Source organism: Cricetulus griseus, chromosome 2 (assembly GCF_003668045.3).
Source record: "Cricetulus griseus strain 17A/GY chromosome 2, alternate assembly CriGri-PICRH-1.0, whole genome shotgun sequence".
Taxonomy (NCBI): domain Eukaryota; kingdom Metazoa; phylum Chordata; class Mammalia; order Rodentia; family Cricetidae; genus Cricetulus; species Cricetulus griseus.
In genome coordinates this window covers 398,036,453-398,057,238 of record NC_048595.1, presented here as the reverse complement: position 1 = coordinate 398,057,238, position 20,786 = coordinate 398,036,453, and the positions used below count along the sequence as shown (strand labels likewise).

Below are 20,786 nucleotides of genomic sequence, written 5' to 3'. Positions count from 1 at the left end.
CTCTGCTCCTTCCTTTCTTGAAATTGCTAAATAAAGCAGGTTTATAACATAGAGATGTCTTCCATGTGTATTATTGTGGCAAAATATTTCACATATAAACTATATAAACTCTGCAACCTTGCTACATAAGGCATTCAAATCCTTATTTATACCCTACCAATTCCTCCACTATCCCTTTCCCCCTTTCCCTTCTGGCTTTATGCCCTAGCTCTTGCTTTTTCCCCCAATGGATTTACGTAGTGTTCCCTGTGGGTGCATGGTATAAGACAATCTAATGGAGCATGGCCCCTTTCATGGGCCCCAATCCTGAAGGAAGTTTACTCTCTTTACCCTAGTAGTCATCAACATCCAAAAGCTTCTCCAAAAGATGGGGCTTTGTGACCTTGTCCCTAATCCATGCTGGGGTTTTTACTGCCTCCATCTTGTGCATGTCTTGTGCACTTAGTCACAGCCACTGTGAGGTTATGGGAACAATAGCCTTCTCATGTCCAGCATGCTCCTTCCTGCTAATGTTCACTACCCATGGCTCTTAGAATCTTCCCTCCCTGTTCTGCAATGATCTTTGAGCCCTACATGTAGAGGAGGTGTGACACAGCTGTCCTTTCAGAGCTGAACATTTCACAGTCTCTTATTCTCTGAATGACGGCCAGTTCTGAGTGTCTGTGGTAGGCACCATATAGTGTAAAAAGAAGCTTTTCTGATTCGGGTTGTGATGTGCACTAATCTATGGGTATGGAGATATGAACTTAGTGGACTGCTTTTTATTGTGCTCATTTAACATTTCTATACCAGGAGTAAGTTCTCTCTTGTGGGCATGACCCTAAGATACAATCATAAAGTGGATGGTTATTCTCATAACATGAGTGCCACTATTGTCCCATTCTGCTAGGCCAAACTTCACCTAACCTATAGGGTTCAAAGAAGGGTTAGAGTATGGAATACTTTTTCCACTATTAGAGCCAATAGAAATTTCTACCACTATGAAGCTATCCAGTGGGGTTAAAACTTCCAGGTCCAAGCAAGCATGATTTCTCAATGTTAGAGGTTTCTATGTGTTTATCTCCATATAGTCTTAACACCAAGTTCTGAAGGATAGAACTATAGCCAGCAAACTATAATGTTTCAGAGATTCCATACCAAATTGAATAACAGTAACACTTGCCAGTGCTTGTCTTTCTATTTGATAGCATATGGAGCCCAAGGAAGTCACTGTCTCCTATTATAGGGTATACCATTTAAGCTCCTTCGATATGTGTCTATATGTGTTTTTTAGGAGTCTTTAACAATAGAAGGCTTCCATTTGGCCTTTTCAAAGGCCTTTACTGTTGGTTGTCTCTTCCTATATCCTCTCTTGTTTCCTGCCCTCAAATCCCCTGCCCCATTTAACCCTTCAGGTTCCACTGTTCTCCTTTCCCCATCTGTACCACCTGCATTCTGTCTCCCCTTTGCTTGAATTCCTTCCACAACTCCTCTCTACCTTCCTGGATTCTATAGGTACTCTAGTTTCAATATACACATCTAAAGATTCATCTGTGGTATCCACATAGGAGAGGGGACAGCTTGCATTTTTGATCTGGGTCTGGTTACCTCCTGCAAAAGGATCACTACAAAGACCTCAGTGTCAAAAAGTATTATTTAGATTAAACTTGCCAAATTCTAGAAATCACAAAACACCAACTTTCACACAAGGATACCTGCAACCCTATTAAACACACAGAATCACTAAGACATATGCTTCCCAAGGCCAGGTGCAAAGGCAGCTTGAAACTTCTCCTGTGTGAGAGGAGTCAGGGTCAAAGGACAGGCTCTATCCTCAGGGATAAAAAGAGGAAAAGCATTGGGTCTCACAAGAGAGATGACAGGGCACTGGCAAGTGTGGCTAAGACAGACTGCTCTGAGAAAAGCAGAAAATAGACCAGGGCTCCAGCGCTGCTCCCCAGGCAGGAGGAGCCAAACTCACAAGCACAAGGGAAGCCACTTGGCCCTGGAAAAACTGACTGGCAGATTTCACTGCAGAAAAGCCCATGGTTCTCACAAGCCTTAACACATCAAGGGATCCATTGTGAGAGTCACTCCTCTGCATGCTGAGCTGGCTTTGAAGAAATCCATTTTGCCACTTGTACCGGCTGGTTTTGTGTGTCAACTTGACACAAGCTAGAGTCATAAGAGAAGAAGGAGCCTGAGTTGAAGAAATGCCTCTAGCACATCCATATGTAAGGCATTTTCTTAATTAGTGATTGATGGTGAGAGCCCAGCCCATGGTGGGCGGTGCCATCCCTGGGCTGATGGTTTGGAATCTATTTTTTAAAAAAGCAGGCTGAGCAAACCAAGAGGAGCAAGCCAGTAAGCAGCACTCCTCCTTGGTCTCTGCTCCTGATCCTGCCTCCAGGTTCCTGTTCTGCTTGAGTTCTTGTCCTGACCTCTTTCAGTGAAGAACAATGTGGAAGTGTAAACAGGATAAACCCTTGGTCCTGGTGTTTCTTTGCAGCAGTAGAAACCTGAACCAAGACACACACACACACACACACACACACACACACACACACACACACACACCCCTCAGAGTGATGGAGCTAGGCATCATCTTAAGATGGCAGCTTGTTTACAACTCAGCTACTATGGTGACCTGAAACAAAGGACCTGGAAACACCTTCCCACCAAGGGACACAAGGACAGGCAATTGTGGATAAGAGACTTAGTCATGTACTCACTGAAAAATTCAATCATTGGGGAACCATGTTTTGAATGGTGTGGTTGTCAGTGGCTTTTTACCCACTGTGAGGAAGCAAACCTGTCACCTGAGGATTAACTGCAGAGCCCAAGGCCAACACACTGTATGAGAAAGTGAGGATTGAAGACAATGTCAAGGAAATGCTTCATGTAGATGCCAATAAAGAAAAAAAAACAATGATCCTGGCCCCATGGCTCAAGAATTCATGGGCACATTCAACAGAGCAAGCATTAGCTTCCATGGAAGGGAGGAGGGAGCTGAGATAGAACCCTGAATACACAGACAACTATGCAATGAAATTATAGCAGGACATCCACCAAATATAGGACAAAATGTTGATATGAAAATGCAAGAGACATTTAGAATCTCAAATAAATATGCCTAGGATAGAACTTTTCCAAGTTACATTCTAGTCAAAATGCCACAGCTTAGAACAAAGAAACAATTTGAGAGCAAAATCACTAATTCACAAAAGCAAACTCATCAGAGTAACATCATATTTTTTATTAAACACTAAAATTCAGAAAAGCATGGGCTCATATGCATAAATATACATACACATGTACATACATGATCTATATGATTATGTGTTTACTCTCACACTTTATATATGCATTTGTGCAATTTAGTATATGCATATATGTGTTTTTTGAACTCGGTTCTCAATATATCCCTGGTTGACAGCCAATAGTTATGTAACAGGATGTCCAAATGCTGGAACTATAGGTTATGTGTCACTGTGCCTGTTTAGAATGTTACATTGAAAGACCTGCAAATAAATAACTGGCAACAGAGTTACTACATCCAGAAAAGTTAGCTTTCACAGAAAGATGGAGAAATAAAGGCATTCTAAGATAACCACATCCTAAAACAGTTCATAACCCTTTAGCCAACATCCAAAGGATACTTAAAGGAACTGCATACAAAGAGAAGCAAGACAACCACAGACACAAGAGCTCAGAAGATAATAAATGTCGGGAGAAGAAATATGAACAAATGAGAAAAAGGAAAGAGCCAAACGTGTTCAACTCAGCAAGTCAGGACCCCCTCAAAATGAGTCAAGCTTTAAAGAAGAACAAATAGTGTCGAATCAATCAAGAGGTGACAGGAAATTATTGGAGTGAGTGATTATGTCTCAACGATGACCGTGATTATAAATCGGCTTAACTTTCCAATCAAAAGATACAAAGTAGTTGATTTAGAAAACTAGGGCTTGGAGAGATGGCTCAGTGGCTGAAGTGCATACTGCTCTTGCAGAACAGAGGTGTGGGTCCCAGCACCCACACTGGCCCCCACTGGCAGTGCACGCCTACTCACAGACCATCCATATGCATGTATTTCATTAAAATACACACTACAGAAAGATTGCACCCACCCTAATAAGAATGGCTGTCATCAAGAAATTAGACACCAACAGTGCTGGTGAGGACACCAAAGAAGAGCAGCCTTTCAGTCCTGCTAGTGACACATCTACTGTGGCCCTCAGTGTGGCTGTTCCTCAGAAATCTGAAAATGGGCCTAGCATAAGTTCCATGCATACACACTACAGAATTTAAGTCAGCATACTAGAGACACCTGCTAGTCCTTATATGTTTTGAATTATTCACCACAAGCAAGGTCTGGACTCAATCTAGATGTCCATCAGCTGATGAATGGATGAACCAAAGGTGTTACATATACTGTGAGGTTGTAGTCAATCGTAAGGACACAAATGATAACATTTGGGAAGAGAAGAAATGCAACTAGAGTGCATTATGGGAAGTGAAATTAGCCAGACAGAGGAAGACAAACTATCGAATGCCTTCTTCATTTGAAAATGCATGCATATGTGCATACATACGTTTGTATGAGAGAGATATAGAGACAGAGAGAGACAGAGAGACATGTCTTTTCACAATACTTGGAAAAACATTTTACCTCAAGCCCCACTGGCCACACCTAGCATGACCCAAGAAGAATTCTTTAACAGGATGCACAGAGCCACCATACCCTACTAAGAACCAGAGAGGTCAACAGAAACCAAGGAACAAACATCCACCCAACAAAGGCAAGACCAGTTACCAGCACCTTGAATTACAATAATCATAAGCCAAGATGCTTAGATGCCAGCACAAAAACACAATCAAAAACAGCCATGACTATGCGTCTCCCCTATAGCCCAGGATCCTACAACAGTAGGCCCTGAGAACTGGAACACGGCTGAAGCACAAGACAAAGACCTTAAGCCAGCCTCTATGGATGTGATAGAGGTCCCCAAAGAGGAAATGTATCAATCCCTTAGAGAAACCTATGAAAACACAAACAAACAGGGGAAGGAGATGAATAAAACAGTTCAAGACCTGAAAGTGGAAATAGAATCAGCAAAGAAAACTCTACCTCATGGATATCTGAAAAGAAAAATTGGACATCAGACAGTAGCCTCAGAGAAAAACCTCACCAACAGAATACAAAAATTGGAAGAGAAATTCTCAAGCATTGAAGACATGATAGAAGAAAGAAATATCTTGGTGAAAGAAAATTTTAAATGTTTGAATTCTGGCAGAAAAGATTCAGGACATCTGGGACACCAAGAGAAGACCAAATCTATGTAATAATGGGAATAGAGATTGAAGAGGAAACTCAGATCAAAGTCACTGAAAACATTTAAACAAAATCATAGAAGAAAATTTCTTCAATCTAAAGAAGGAGATGCCTTCCACAAGATGTATGCAGAACACCAAAAAGAATGGATCAGAAAAGAAATTCCTCTCAGCATATAAGACTCAAAACAGTAAACAAAAATAACAAAGAAAGAATTTTTTTCAACTTTTTTTAAAAATTGAATTAGAAACAGGATTTATTTACATAACAATCCCAGTTCCCTTATCCCTCCCTTCCTCCCCTACCACCACCCCCAACTAAAACCCTATCTATCATATATCCTTTCTGCTCCCCCTGGATGGTGAGGCCTTCCATAGGGTGTCATCAGAGTCTATCATATCCTTTGGGATAGGGCCTAGGCCCACCCCCGTGTGTCTTGGCTCAGGGAGTATTCCTCTATATGGAATGGGCTCCCAAAGTCCACACCTATGCTAGGGATAAGTACTGAACTTCTACAGGAGGTCCCGTAGATTGCCGAGGTTTCCTCACAGAAACCCATGTTCCTGGGGTCTGAATCAGTCCCATGCTGGTATTCCAGCTATCAGTCTAGGGAGCAAGAGTTCCCCAATGTTCAGGTCAGCTGTTTCTGTGGGTTTCACCAGCCTGGGCTGGACCTCTGTGCTCTTCACTTGTCCTTCTCTGAATCTGGGTTCCAGTTCAGTTCAGTGATACGTTGTGGGTGTCTGCTTCTACTTCCACCAGCTGCTGGGTGAAGGCTATAGGATGGCAAATAAGTCAGTCATCAATCTCATTATTAGGGGAGGGCATTTAAGGTAGCCTCTCCTCCGTTGCTGAGATAGTTAGCCGGTGTCATCTTTGTAGATCTCCAGACATTTTCCCTGGAGCCTGATTTCTCTGTAAACCAAACATGTCTCCCTTTATTATGATATCTCCATTCTTGTTATCATGTATTCTTCCCCGACTCAAACTTTCTGCTCCCTCATGTCCTCTGAATCCCTCCTCTTCTCCCCTTCTCATTCACCTAGCTCCTTCCCCCCTCCTCCCATGCTCCCAATTTGCTCAGAAGATCTTGACCCTTTCCCCTTCTCCAGGGGACCATGTATGTCTCTCTTAGGGTCTTCCTTGTTTATTAACTTCTTTGGCAGCGTGGATTGTAGGCTGGTAATCCTTTATGTCTAAAATCCGCATATGAGTGAGTACATACCATGTTTGTCTTTGTGCGATTTGGTTACCTCACTCAGAATGGTTTCTTCTAGTTCCATCCATTTTCCTGCAAATTTCAAGATTCCATTGTTTTTTTCTGCTGAGTAGTACTCCATTGTGTAAATGTACCACATTTTCTCTATCCATTCTTCGGTTGAGGGGCATCTAGGCTGCTTCCAGTTTCTGGCTATTACAAATAGTGCTGCTATGAACATCGTTGAACAGATGTCCTTGTTGTATGAATGTGCTTCTTTTGGGTATATGCCTAAGAGTGGAATTGCTGGATCTTGTGGTAGACTGATTCCCATTTTCTTGAGGAGTCGCCATACTGATTTCCAAAGTGGCTGTACAAGTTGGCACTCCCACCAGCAGTGGAGAAGTGTTCCCCTTTCTCCACATCCTCTCCAGCATGAACTGTCATTGGTGTTTTTGATTTTGGCCATTCTGACAGGAGTAAGATGGTATCTCAGAGTTGTTTTGATTTGCATTTCCCTGATGGCTAAGGATGTTGAACACTTTCTTATGTGTCTTTCAGCCATTTTAGATTCCTCTATTGAGAATTGTCTATTTAGTTCTGTACCCCACTTTTTAATTGGATTGTTTGGTGTTTTGAAGACTAGCTTCTTGAGTTCTTTGTATATTTTGGAGATCAGCCCTCTGTCAGATGTGGGGTTGGTGAATATCATTTCCCAATCTGTGGGCTGTCATTTTGTCTTGCTGACTGTGTCCTTTGCCTTACTGAAGCTTTTCAGTTTCAGGAGGTCCCATTCAGTTGACCTCAGTGTCTGTGCTACTGGTGTAATGTTCAGGAAGCAGTCTCCTGTACCAATTAGTTCAAGGGTATTTCCCACTTTGTCTTCTAATAGGTTCAGTGTGGCTGGGTTTATGTTGAGGTCTTTGATCCATTTTGACTTAAGTTTTGTGCAAGGTGATAGGCTTGGGTCTAACTACAGTCTCTACATGTCTGCTACCAGTTATGCCAGCACAATTTGTTGAAGATGTTCTCTTTGTTCCATCGTATAAATTTGGATTGTTTATCAAAAATCAGGTGTTCACAGGTGTGTGGGTTAATATCAGGGTTTTCAACTCTATTCCACTGGTCTACCTGTCTATTTTTGTGCCAATACCAAGATGTTTTCAGGACTATAGCTCTGTAATAGAACTTGAAGTCAGGGATGGTGATACCTCCAGAAGTTCCTTTATTGTACAGGGTTGTTTTGGCTATCCTGGGTCTTTTGTTTCTCCATATAAAGTTGAGAGTTGTTCTTTCAAGGTCTGTGAAGAATTGTGTTGGAATTTTGATGGGGATTGCATTGAATCTGTAGATTGCTTTTGGCAAGATTGCCATTTTTACTATGTTGATCTTACCTATCCAAGAGCATGTGGGATCTTTCCATTTTCTGGTATCTTCTTTAATTTCTTTCTTTAGAGATTCAAAATTCTTATGGTACAGGTCTTTTACGTTTTTGGTTAGTATTACTCCAAGGTATTTTATGCTGTTTGTGGCAATTGTAAAGGGTGATGTTTCTTTGATTTCTTTCTCCATCAATGTATCATTGGTATATAGTAGGGCTACAGATTTTTTTTGAGTTAATCTTGTATCCTGCCACTTTGCTGAAGGTGTTTATCAGCTGTAGGAGTTCCCTGGTAGAGAATTTTAAAAGTTGCAAGAGAAAAAGACTAAGTAACATATGGAGGGAGACCTATGAGAATAACCCCTGATTTCTTAAAGGAGACTCTAAAAGCCAGAAGGGCCTACAACTATAAGAGACCCTAGGTACCATACTATACTATTATTCCCAGTAAAACCTCTAATCACAATAGACAGACACAATAAGTCACCTCATGATGAAACCAAATTTAAGCAACACCTATCTACAAATTCAGTCCTATAGAAGACACTAGAAGGCAAACTCCAACCTAAACAGGTAAACCACATCCAAGAAAACACAAGGAATAAATAATCCCACACCAGAAATCAAAAGAGGGCACACACACACACACACACACACACACACACACACACACACACACACTCCACTACCACCACCACTAGAACCTTACCATACCACACCAATAAATACACAGCCAAATAACAGGAATAGAAATATCACTGCTCACTGATAACTCTCAACATCAATTTCCCAACCTAAGACACAGAATGGATGTAAAAAAAAAGGCACTATCCTTCTGCTACATCCAAGAAACACACTTTAACATCAAGGACAGACATCTCCTCAGGGTACAGAGATGGAAAAAGATATTCCAAGCAATTAGACACAAGAAAAATCTGATGTAGTCATTTTAATATATTGCAAAACCAGAATTCAACCCAAAACTAATCAGAAGATAAAAGGAAGAACATGACATACTCATCAAAGGAAAAATCCATCAAGAAGACACTGCAATTTTTTTTTCCTCAAGTATCGAATTTTATCCAGTTGTGTGAATGTCCAGGTTAGGACTGTAGTTATCCCGACCCGCAGGACAGCAACCTAGAGCAAGAAGTCCAGGGAGGGGAATGGAGACAAGAGGCATGAGAGAATTACCACAAGACAGGATCCTGATCAAGTGGCAAATTTTATTTTTTCCAGGCTAGCTTATATAGTCAGTAGTATAGTAGTATGGAATAAAGGGAAGAGGGAGAAGAGGCCAAGAGCCAGGTGTTAGTTTAAGCAGGATGTCAGAAAACTATAGAAGGAGGATATTGGCAGGTTAAAAAGTTCATGTGTGGTGGGGAGAGGGAGTGTTACCTAGGTGAGTGGTGGGACGCGGGAGGGTTGCTTAGGTAAGTGGGCCTGTGGTTGGAACAAAGGATTGAAGTCTGGGTCATGTTGTTCCTTCTGAGTGCTCATGCTTCTAGAAGCCATTTATAATCAAAAGACAGTTCTATAACTATGTGGCTTGCCAAGTTTGGCCTAAAAGTTCATGCCAAGCTATATGGCTGTCAACATAGAACAATTCATAGAAAGTATGGAAAATGAGTTGGATACAGGTATGGGGAACAGGGGTCATTTAGAAGAAACTTCTAATCAGTTGGAGGCTTCTTTTGGAAATCATAGAAATATCTGTGATTAGATGCAAGTTTGTAATTTAGTACCCCTCTATACCCTTTAAAGAGGAGAATTCTATACTATGTGTACTTTATTTTCAACTTTTAAAAACATTAAAGGAATTCCTAGATTGAGAAGATCTGTAGGTGAGTTTACTCTCAAGACCCCATAGACTCATAACCAGAATATTAACCAGTGCAGATTCTGAGTGAGAGGATGTTTGTATGATTTCAAGTGTTTGAGTACCTGGTTCCATGTGTTGTAAAAAGATCTCCCTGGTGGACATAGAGGTGCCCATGACTCCCATCTGGACACATGGCTAGGTCCTGACATAAAATAATGGCCTGTCTAAGCCTTCTGTTGCCATTGGAACAGCTTCTAAAATACTGTAGATGACTGGGCTTAATTCAGTTTGTGACATGACAGAAACTGCAGACATTGCTATAGTTCCACATTTCTGGACATGAGGGAGTCTGCAAGACCCATGAAAAAGAAGGATAAAATACTGTAATTCCTCAGTCTGAGGCTTGATATCCCCATTGATACCTATGACACCATCTGGAAACATCTCAAATTCTCTTTCTTTTCTTCATCTTTTCCCCTTGTTGTATTGTTTTTGGTTTTTCAAGGCAGGGTTTCTCTATGTAAGTGTCCTGACTGTCCTGGAACTCAGAATCACTTAACTAACAGTCAAATCTTGTAAATGAGCACCTCACTAAGTTAGAGTTCCTTGGGGTGTTGGACAAAAATCTAGCACTTGTGTACTCATTCTGAAATTAGCCCCAGTGAATTATTTATTTGCCTGTTGATCTTGAACAAAGATCAAGATTCTTATTAAAGTGTAATGGATGCAGAAGGAACCACTTGGGTAGCTAAAGGTACTTTTCTTTCCCAAGGAATGGGTCTGGTTTGGTGATACTGCTGCTGTTGTTGTTTTTCATTGCTGTTCAGATCTCTGACCCAAGGAGAGGCCAAGCAGCATTAAAAACATTAACTGGATAAGGTTAGGCCAGATGAATATGACATTCCCCATTGCGTGTTCTTTCTCACTTTGTGAAACTCAGCTCTGCCTTTTTTTTCCTCTTTTTAAAACTTCAATTCTTATGAAAATAGCTTCTGTCAAGGACATAGCATTTCTTAACCTCTATGTATGAAACACAAGGCCAGCCAAGTTGTAAAAGACATACTACTACTGCTGAAATCACATATTTATCCTCACACATTGATAGTGGGAGACTTCCTTACCCGACTCTGGTCAAAAGACAGACAAAAACTAAATTGAGTAATGCTGGAGCTAACAGACTTTATAAGCAAAATGTACCTAATGTATTTATAGAACAAGTCACCCAAACAAAAAAAATACCTTTTTCTCAGTATCTCTTATAATTTTCTCCAAAACTGACTCAGACACACAAACAAATCTCAATACATACAAGAAAATTTAAATAACCACCCTGCATCCTATACGACCACCATGGATTAAAGCTGGATACCAACAACAACAGAAACAAACTCATTGGCTACTGAAAATCTCACTACTGAATTAAAAATGTGTTAAGGAAGAAATTAAATATTTCTAGAATTTTATGAAGTAGAATACACAACACATCCAAAATACGGGATGCAATGAAGGCAGTTCTAAGAGGCATGTTCACAGCATTAAGTCCCTACATAAAGAAATTTAGATAGATCATAACATTATACCTAAAATCTCTAGGACAGAAAAAAGAAGTCACACACCAAATGACAAGAAATAATCAAATTCAAGTCTGAAATCAATAAAATATAAATAAACAATTATTGTGAAGAACCAATGATGCAAAGAATTGTTTTTTTGAGAAAATTTAAACAATTTATATACCCTTATCCTTATCCAAAATAATTAAAAGGCAGAGAGTGAATATCCAAACTAGCAAAACTAACCATAGAAACACAGACAACAGACAATGAGGAAATTCATAAAATCTAAGGACATATCTAAAAAAAAATCCATACTCCACCGATTTGGAAAAATCTAAAAGACACTTGATGGGGAATGTACTGTGTATGCTTATCTTGTTGATTGTTAAATAAAATACTGTTTGGCCAATGAGACAGCAAGTAGACGGGACTAGGAGTCAAAGAGGATTCTGGGAAATGTAGTAGAGAAGTGCTGATCCAGGCAGGAAGTGACATAGCAAGGAGACTCATATTTAAGCGAAGGAGAAACAGGAAGGGCCCCATTTTCCCCTCGGCTCCTGCTCCAGTGGCAAGATGTGATCCCAGCAAGGAGGGACACCAATAAGGTGTCCGATAAGTCTTATAAAATATATAGATTTATGATAATTAAGACTGAGCTAATAGATGAGAAATCCTAGTCATTGGCCAAGCAGCATTGAACCTAATACAAGTTTCTGTGTATTCATTTGGGCCTAACTCGGGCAGGCGGCTGGCATAAAGCTCACACGTGGTGGTGGGGCACAGGCAGCTTTGGCAGAAAGATTTATCGTAACAGACACTGATCATTTTCTCAAGACATACCACTTACTGATATTTAGTTAACATCTCATAAGCCATTTAAACATACCTGTAAACTCAGTGAAATACAAGCAGTCATTAAAATTCTCCAATGAAAACAAAGGCAGGCCTGATGAGTTTTTCATCAGAATTCTACCAGAGTTTCAAGTAAGGCTTAATGCCAATACTCCTCAAATTATTCCATGAAATAGAAACAGAGAAAAATTGCCCAATTGATTTATGAGGCCAGAGTTACCCTGATACCAAAACCACATAAAAACCCTACAAAAAAGAAAATTAAGGACCAATTTCCCTGATGAGCATAGATGCAAATTTTCTCTCATAAAGTACTTGCAAATCAAATTGAAAAGCACATCAAAAGATCATCATGATCAAGCAGGCTTCTTCACAGACATGCAGAGCTGGTTCAACACATGTAAATGAATATGTAAATGAAATCTACCATTGAAACAAACTGAAAAACAGAAATCATGTGATCCCATCATTACCTGCAGAAAAGGCCTTTGCTAAAACCTACCACCACTACAAAGTAAAAGTCCTGGAGATATTATGAATTCGGGGAACATACCTCAACATAGTAAAGGCAGGTTATATCAAGCGCACAGACAACATCAACTTACATGGAGAGAAAACTCAAAGAATTTCCACTAAAATCAGGAACAGGACAAGGCTGTCCACTTTCTCCAGACCTATTCAATACAGTACTTGAATTCTTAGCTAGAGCGATAAGGCAATTGAAGGAGATCAAGGGCATATAAATTGGAAAGGAAAAAGCCAAAGCTCTCCATTTGCAGATGATATGACATTGTGTATGAGTGACCCTAAACGCCCACCTGGAATCTCCTCCAGCTGATAAACACCATCAGCAAATGGTTGGATACAAGAGGAACTCACAAATCTGTCCCCTTCCTATACACAAATGAGAAACCTCCTGAGAAAGAAATCAGGGAACAACATTTTTCACAATAGCCTCCAATAACACAAAATGCATAAAACTCTAACCCAGGAAATAAAAGACTTGTATGATATGAAGTTTAAGGTATGGAAGAAGATACCAGGAAGATGGGAAGATCACACACACACATGGATCAGTAGGGTAAATAAAATAAGAATGGCCATCAATCCCAACAATATTCCAACACAATTTTTCACAGATTTTGACAGGAAAACTTTCAGCTTCATGAGGAAACAGGAAAAACCCAGGATAGTTAAAAGTATCCTGAAAAATACAAGAGCTGCAGGATGTGTGACCACCCCTGAGAGGCTTGAATATTTTTCATTGAGACTCATGATTTAAGTTTACAGAAAAGAGAATAGACACGGTGGCCTGTTACAGCAAACACCAGAAACAATTAAGTAGAAAAGACCATCTGAAACACTAAGAAGGACAGCTAATCTGGATTCATTAACAAACTAGGTATTAGGAGAGGGGCTGGAATTGGCTCAGCAGTTAAGAGCACTGTCTTCTCTTGTGGAGGACCAGGGTTCAAAACTCAGCTCCCACATGGTGGCTCACAGCTCACAACCTTCTGGTAACTCTAGGTCTAGGGGATCTGACTTACTCTTCTGGCCTCCAGGGGAACCAGGCACACAAGTGTTTCACAGACTTTCATTTAGGCAAAACACCTATGAGCATTTTTTAAGTGACTAGGAGAAAAAAAATACGAGACAATTATAGATTTTGTGAAACTATTTAAGATCTATGACCTATAAAACACGATTTAAATGTATTTACAAATTTCAACATTCAAAATATTTCAAAAATTATACTAACAAGGGTAATTAAAAAATCACCATTTCTGTTGTTATGTTAGTTATTCATGTATAGACTATGTTAGTGAATGCAAGTGTGTGTGACTTATGTGTGTCCGGTGCCCTGAGATGTCAGAAGAAGACATGAAACTGCCTGGAAATTGAGTTATAGATGGTTGTGACCTCCATTTTGATGCTGGGAACTAAAGTCAGGTCCTCTGTAAGAGCAACAAGTACTTCACCAGTGAGCAGTCTTTACACTCCCTTGAATAATTTTAGTATATATATATATATATATATATATATATATATATAGTCATTTCTACATATCTACAAAGCAGCCTGTCTTTAGCTATAATATTGGTTTAATTACTAAAGAACTTAGATTTTTTTGAGGAACTATTATATGGTTGGTGAGTGACTTAAATGGAGATATGAAAATAATAAGGCTGCTTGTGAGCTTTTTGTTATCAACCTAGTGAAAGACGTGTGGGGACAAACTGTGGTTGACTTTTGTATCTGTTTGAAATGGCATCTAAAGGGAAGCAGGTTATAGTTCATGTTCCTAGTCACTGAAGGCCAGCGAAGAGCTTTCTGTAGGCGTAAGACAATTTTGTTGGCATAACAAATCAGTTGGTCTCCATAGCTCTATGGAAGTAAGGATCAGGCAGGGAGCAGAGGGCTCTCCGTACATTCAGCATGACCTGCAGAACCTATATTGGTGAGTACCTGAGATACAGTGAACTAAGGACTGATTTACTATACTCAGATTAAGAGTACTAGAAGCTGGAACATTTCCCATGACTAAAGGAAGCCAAAACTACAATCTTAATATTTCATAACATTTTTGAATCATCTAGGCGTGACCACACTGTGTGTAAAGCTCTGGCCTTCCCAGTCTGCAAACTGACCTTTAGGAACGAGCAAGACCACCTACACTATATATAAGCAGCTGCCCGGAACTTATCACCCTCATCTGCCCAGCTCTGCCCTGCAGTACCTCCACTTTACAGACATCTCATACCCAGGAACCATGTCTTCCAAAACCACCATCAGGAGTCAAACCAGTCACCGAGGCGTCAATGTCAGCTCAGCCATATTGCCAAGGCTAAACCACCCTGGCTTCAGCAGTGTGTCTGTGTGCTGTTCCGGGGGCAACAATGGCTCTGGGGTTCTATTTGGAGGAGCTGGCTTTGGCAGCAGGAGTCTCTATGGTGTGGGGAGCTCCAAGAGGATCTCCATCGGAAGGGGCAGCTGTGGCATTGGGGGAGGCTATGGCAGCCGAGTTGGAGGAGGCTTCAGCTTTGGAGGAGCCAGCAGTGGATTTGGCTTCGGGGGTGGAGCTGGCTTTGGTGGTGACTATGGGGGTACTGGATTCCCTGTGTGCCCCCCTGGAGGCATCCAAGAGGTCACCATTAACCAGAACCTGCTCACCCCTCTGAACCTGCAAATTGACCCCACCATCCAGAGGGTGAGGACTGAAGAACGTGAGCAGATTAAGACCCTCAACAACAAGTTTGCCTCCTTCATCGACAAGGTGAGACGTGGTTCTTTCTAGAACAGCCTATGCAGGAGCAGGCTCTGGAGGGAAAGCCAAAGGTAATGGAGGAGGGAAGATACTCTAGGCTTTGCCCAAACACTGCCATTGTTTCTGGTTGACTCTGTCCTGGCTTTGTCTCTTCTTTAGTCAGACTAGCAGCTGGCAATCAGGGGGAGAGTTCCTCTCCTCCAGAGGTGGCCCCATAAGAGTGTCTCACTCAGGTGTGCTGAGATGAGCTCAGGCCTCACATCACAGATGACTGTACTGAGGGAGAAGTCTCTACAGGGCAGTGTGGGAATCATCCCAGACACACTAAACTGAACTACAATCCAGCATGCTTCTTCTAGGCTGCCTATGCCCTGCCTGAGAGCTCTGCCTTCCTCAGAGGGATGATGTTGGTGGCTCTGCTCTGGATTGTCCCTCTCAGACCCTGGGGCCAGGCACTACATACCCTGAATGGGTTTAGGCAGACAGCCTGACACAGGTATCACACTAGTGAAGGGTCAATGAAGAATGATATTCAAATTTCTGATCACATGCGGCCCCTCTAGGTGCGGTTCCTGGAGCAACAGAACAAGATCTTGGACACCAAGTGGGCCCTGCTGCAGGAGCAGGGCACAAAGATCATGAGACCGAATGTGGAGGACTTGTTTGAGCACTATATCAGCACCCTCAGGAGAGAAGAAAACTACATACTTGGGCAGAGGAGCCACCTTGACTCAGAGCTGAAGAGTATGCAGGATACAGTGGAGGACTACAAGAACAAGTGAGTTAAAAAGAAAAACAACGAAGAATTAAAGATTCCAAAGATCATGATAATGAAAGCTCTAATTTGACATAGACTTCATAAATTAAAGTACTAGGCCAATAAGGTAAAATGACACATAATTGCAAAGAGCAACAGACTAAGACTTTGGAGGGTCATAGGAGGCTTGGGGGGAGAAAAGAAATGAATTATTCAATAATGACAAAACCACCTTCGGTGTGATTTGGATGTGTTGCATTTAGAGATATTGGGGCTGGGTTTCAGGCTGCCTTTGATGCCATCTACCCGCTGGCTGCAACGTGATACACCTTCCCTCTCACAGATACGAAGATGAAATCCGCAAGCGTACTGCAGCTGAGAATGAATTTGTGACCCTGAAGAAGGTGAGCTGACTAAGTCACAGGGATGGCTTCTCATATGATGGAGAGAAATGATTTGCATGTCTGATCCATTCCAGAGCATGGTTGCCAGGGAGACTGAGGTAAAAGAACAGTGTAAGAGAGTTAACCTCATTCCATGTTGTTCACTGTTTCCTCAGGATGTAGATGCAGCCTATATGAATAAGGTTGAACTGCAAGGCAGGGCAGACAGTCTGGCAGATGAGATCAACTTCCTGAGAACTGTCTTTGATGCAGTAAGTCACCCTGTCTCTCTCTCTGCCTCTCTCTCTGCCTCTCTCTGTCTCTGTCTCTGTCTCTCTCTGTCTCTCTCTGTCTCTGTCTCTGTCTCTGTGTCTGTCTCTCTCTGTCTCTCTCTCTGTCAGTCTGTCTCTCTCTCTCCTCCCTCTTCCGCTTAGGCCTTATTTCCATTACATTCTCCTGTGCAAACAGAGAGTGGGATGTTGGGAACATTGTAACCCTCACATCCAAAGCAGATGTTGCCTCTTTCTGTTCTGTAGGAACTGTCTCAGATGCAAACTCACATCTCAGACACATCTGTGGTCCTCTCCATGGACAACAACCGCAGCCTGGTTCTGGACAGCATCATTGCTGAGGTCAAGGCCCAATACGAGGAGATTGCTCAGAGGAGCCGGGCTGAGGCTGAATCTTGGTACCAGACGAAAGTGAGTACTGAGTTGGAGGCTGATGAAGAATATCTGGGACCCACAATGAATTCCATAAGACTCAGACTTCATTGGAGTTAGAGATCTGCTAAGAAGAAAATGGATCCTGTCATTGCAAATGGAGCCTGTACTTGCATTATAGAATTACATTGTAATCCAAGGGTCAAAAGAACCCAGAGTAGAAGAAAGTTGCCATGAATGGGGTCCAGCAATCCATGCTTAGCTGTACTGGGAATAAGGGTCCTCATGAGGTTACACAGAACATTTTCAGTTATCAAGATAGCTATGTAGTCCATGTTCTCCCACAGCTTCTCCTGAGGAAAAGCCATTAAACTAATGATAGTGCAGGTCACCTAGAAGTGAATTTGATTTTGCATACAAGACCTCACATACATGTTCTCTCTCTATTTTACCTTCAGTATGAGGAGCTGCAGGTCACAGCAGGAAGACATGGAGACGACCTGCGCAACACCAAGCAGGAGATTGCAGAGATCAACCGCATGATCCAGAGGCTGAGATCCGAGATCGACCATGTCAAGAAGCAGGTGGGATAGACAGAAAATGTCAGAGATTGCTGTCCATTATTTTCTGTCCTCAAGGCTTTTGTTTCCTGGGAGCAAAGATCTGGGGCTCAGCCTCTTGAGAGAACAACTATACAAGTTTGAATTTCTTGCTCTCTCTCTGCCCAGTGTGCCAACCTCCAAGCTGCCATCGCTGAGGCTGAGCAGCGTGGGGAGATGGCCCTCAAGGATGCCAGGGGCAAGCTGGAAGGGCTGGAGGATGCCCTGCAGAAGGCCAAACAGGACATGGCCAGGCTGCTGAAAGAGTACCAGGAGCTCATGAATGTCAAGCTGGCCCTTGATGTGGAGATTGCCACCTACAGGAAGCTGTTGGAAGGAGAGGAGTGCAGGTGAGTGCTCACCCCTCCTCCAGCTCCTGAGGACACCTCCATGTTTCTAGGCACTGAGCACAAGATGAGGGAGCACCAGCTGTGGCCACAATGGCTACCTTCAGGAACCACTCAGCCAGGGGATTCTCTGTGAACTGTCACCAGACTGAGGGTTCCCAAGGGGACTGAGGTCATGGCTCCCTAGTTCTCACCTGCTCTGTTCTTCTTCCAGGCTGTATGGTGAAGGTGTTGGACAAGTCAACATCTGTAAGTACTATGCTAACCTGCTTGCCCTGACTTGTGCCTGGTGCACCGGACAGAGTGGGCTCACCGTGACCCTTGTCCCCTCTTGCCTCCTTCACAGCTGTGGTGCAGTCCACCGTGTCCAGCAGCTATGGCAGTGCAGGTGGTGCCAGCAGCAGCTTGGGCCTGGGAGGAGGCAGCAGCTACTCCTACAGCAGTAGCCATGGCCTTGGAGGTGGCTTCAGTTCTGGCAGTGGCAGAGGCATCAGTGGTGGCCTCAGCTCCTCTGGTGGCAGCTCTTCCACCATCAAGTACACCACCACCTCCTCCAGCAGGAAGAGCTACAGGCACTGAAGTCCCTGCCACCAGAATGTGTCCCTGATCCCCAGTCCCCTGGCTGCAGAGCCCTGTGCTCAGGGGCTGTCCTTGCTGGCCTTTCACCTCTGCTCTCTGGGTGGGAATGAGGGCTGAGTCCTTGCTTCTCTGTCTGTTCCCTCTGGGTCCCCATTACCCATCCTCTGACTGTCACCCTGGACCTCTCATCATTATTCACTCACAACTGGTCTTGCTAATTGTAAGGAGGTTTTCAGGCTCCTGCCTCCCTAGCTTTCTCTCTAAGCTGGCTGTGAAAGGGTGTCTCTGTCCCTGTCATTCCAGAAATTATTGTTGTGTCCTACTCAACTAAACCAGAGCTTCCCTTTAGTTTCCTGTGTCCAAGAAATCCCTAACTTCAATGTTGTGTACCTCCCTGGCAGTAACTGATAGCACAAGTCACGAGTCCTTGATATACGAAGTCTGTTCTCATGTGATGTCTCTTCTGTTCTTTGTTTTCTTGAAATTGATAAATAAACTTGGTTTACATCGTATTGACTTTTCCATTGAATTTTTTGTAGCAAATTATTTTATATAGAAATTCTGCAACCTGGACAGATAAGGCCCTTTTATGGTATTTTTACTGCTCATTTTCCAACATGTATATGTCTTCATTTGTAAATATATACTTCAAATTCAAGGTTATGTTAAATTTTAATACATTTCAAATTAAAATATAAATGCACCGATTTCCCTCTTCATTTTCCACCCTCCAGCTCCTCCCAGGTACCATTCCACCAAACCCTCCCATGGTCCTCCACTCTCAAATTGATAGATTTTAGGGGGAGCCTATGTTTCCTTCATTTTCATGTGATAAATAATTTTAATGTATCTGTTCCCCATGTGTTTCACTCCCCTTTTCAGATATAGTTAACAAATGTGAGTTCAGTGTTCCTTCCTATATGAATTGTCTTCTTGTCAGTGAGAATAAGTATCTGGCTTACTGTTGGTTTTAACAGTCCCTATCAGGAATAAGTAAGTGGTGAGGTTCCTCTGATATCATCACCAGCATCTCTTATCATCTGTTACAGTACTCAGCCAAAGCATTCAGGAGGGGAAACACATTCTTGTACAATCATAGCAAGAGCCTTTTGACATGAGAATAAGGCATTTGTTTTAGAATTATAGCTGTTGTTGAGAAAGAAAGTTAAGTGACAGCCAGGGAAAATAGAAGTTAACATTGCTTTCTTCTGAACTGGACCTGAATTTCTGGAAATGTACCCTGAAGAAACAACATAAACACAGCAAGGTATTCAGACATGGCCGAGAATCCTACCTACAACTGCAGAATACTGGGGACATTCAAGCTAGTGAAATTAAGGAACTCAAGACTCATTCAAATCCTGAAATTCTTCTTTTGGGACATTCAAAGGCTTTAGGAGAATACTCCCCTCCTTCTCATACCTTTAAGCCTCCATGGCTATTCCAACAATCTAGGTTTCCATGTAGTTGGTCGGCAGTGATCATTTCACTCTTGTCTGTCCCATCCGGACTTTACTACATGGATGAACAAGGGGAACCTTAACATGAGTCTGAGGTCAATCAGTTCATTTTTCCTGGGGTGCCTCAGTCCTATTGTCCCCCAACAACAACCATCATCTTGGTCCCCAAGTCTTCAAACCAATGGAGAAATTTTCTTGGGTTTTGGTCCTGTTTGTTGGTCCTTCTATATCACTTTCTCTATGTTCAACGTTGTTTACTTCTCTCCAAACAACATTGGAAGCTTGCCACCCTGCATTCTCTTTACTCTCTGCCTGCAACTCCCAAGCCTGAGTGCTGTAATCTAAGCCCTACATGACACATATCATACATGAGAAACAACTGAAAGGAAAATTAGCGACAGGGAAAATAGAATATAGAAAAACATCAAAACCACCACACAAATTGTGTAGAGATCTACAGCTCAACATCTGTAAAAGTGTATAAAAGTCAAGGAGGTGAATCAACGACCTGGCAGCCCATGTTTACAGGCTAGACGTCTGAGTACTATTAAGATGACAACCTCCTTATCTGTATTCTGTATCTTGGTATAATTTATGATATGCAATATGTGTGT

General features: G+C 42.1%; 1 protein-coding gene across 1 annotated transcript; it reads left to right on the top strand.

Moving 5' to 3' along the window:
• The first annotated feature begins 14,890 nt into the window (after positions 1 to 14,890).
• LOC100751786 (keratin, type II cytoskeletal 6A) lies at positions 14,891 to 18,797 on the top strand. Its single transcript, XM_027396638.2, has 9 exons — positions 14,891 to 15,394; positions 15,949 to 16,163; positions 16,486 to 16,546; positions 16,702 to 16,797; positions 17,062 to 17,226; positions 17,646 to 17,771; positions 17,916 to 18,136; positions 18,348 to 18,382; positions 18,480 to 18,797. The coding sequence occupies exons 1-9, from the start codon at positions 14,891 to 14,893 to the stop codon at positions 18,710 to 18,712; spliced, it is 1,656 nt and encodes a 551-aa protein (XP_027252439.1). The 3' UTR covers positions 18,713 to 18,797.
• Positions 18,798 to 20,786: the final 1,989 nt, after the last annotated feature.

Coding starts and splice junctions, on each gene's coding strand:
- LOC100751786 (XM_027396638.2), top strand. CDS start 14,891: ATGTCTTCCAAAACCACCATCAGGAGTCAAACCAGTCACCGAGGCGTC. Junction 17,227..17,645: donor AATCTTGGTACCAGACGAAA/GTGAGTACTGAG, acceptor TTTTACCTTCAG/TATGAGGAGCTGCAGGTCAC. Junction 17,772..17,915: donor TCGACCATGTCAAGAAGCAG/GTGGGATAGACA, acceptor CTCTCTGCCCAG/TGTGCCAACCTCCAAGCTGC.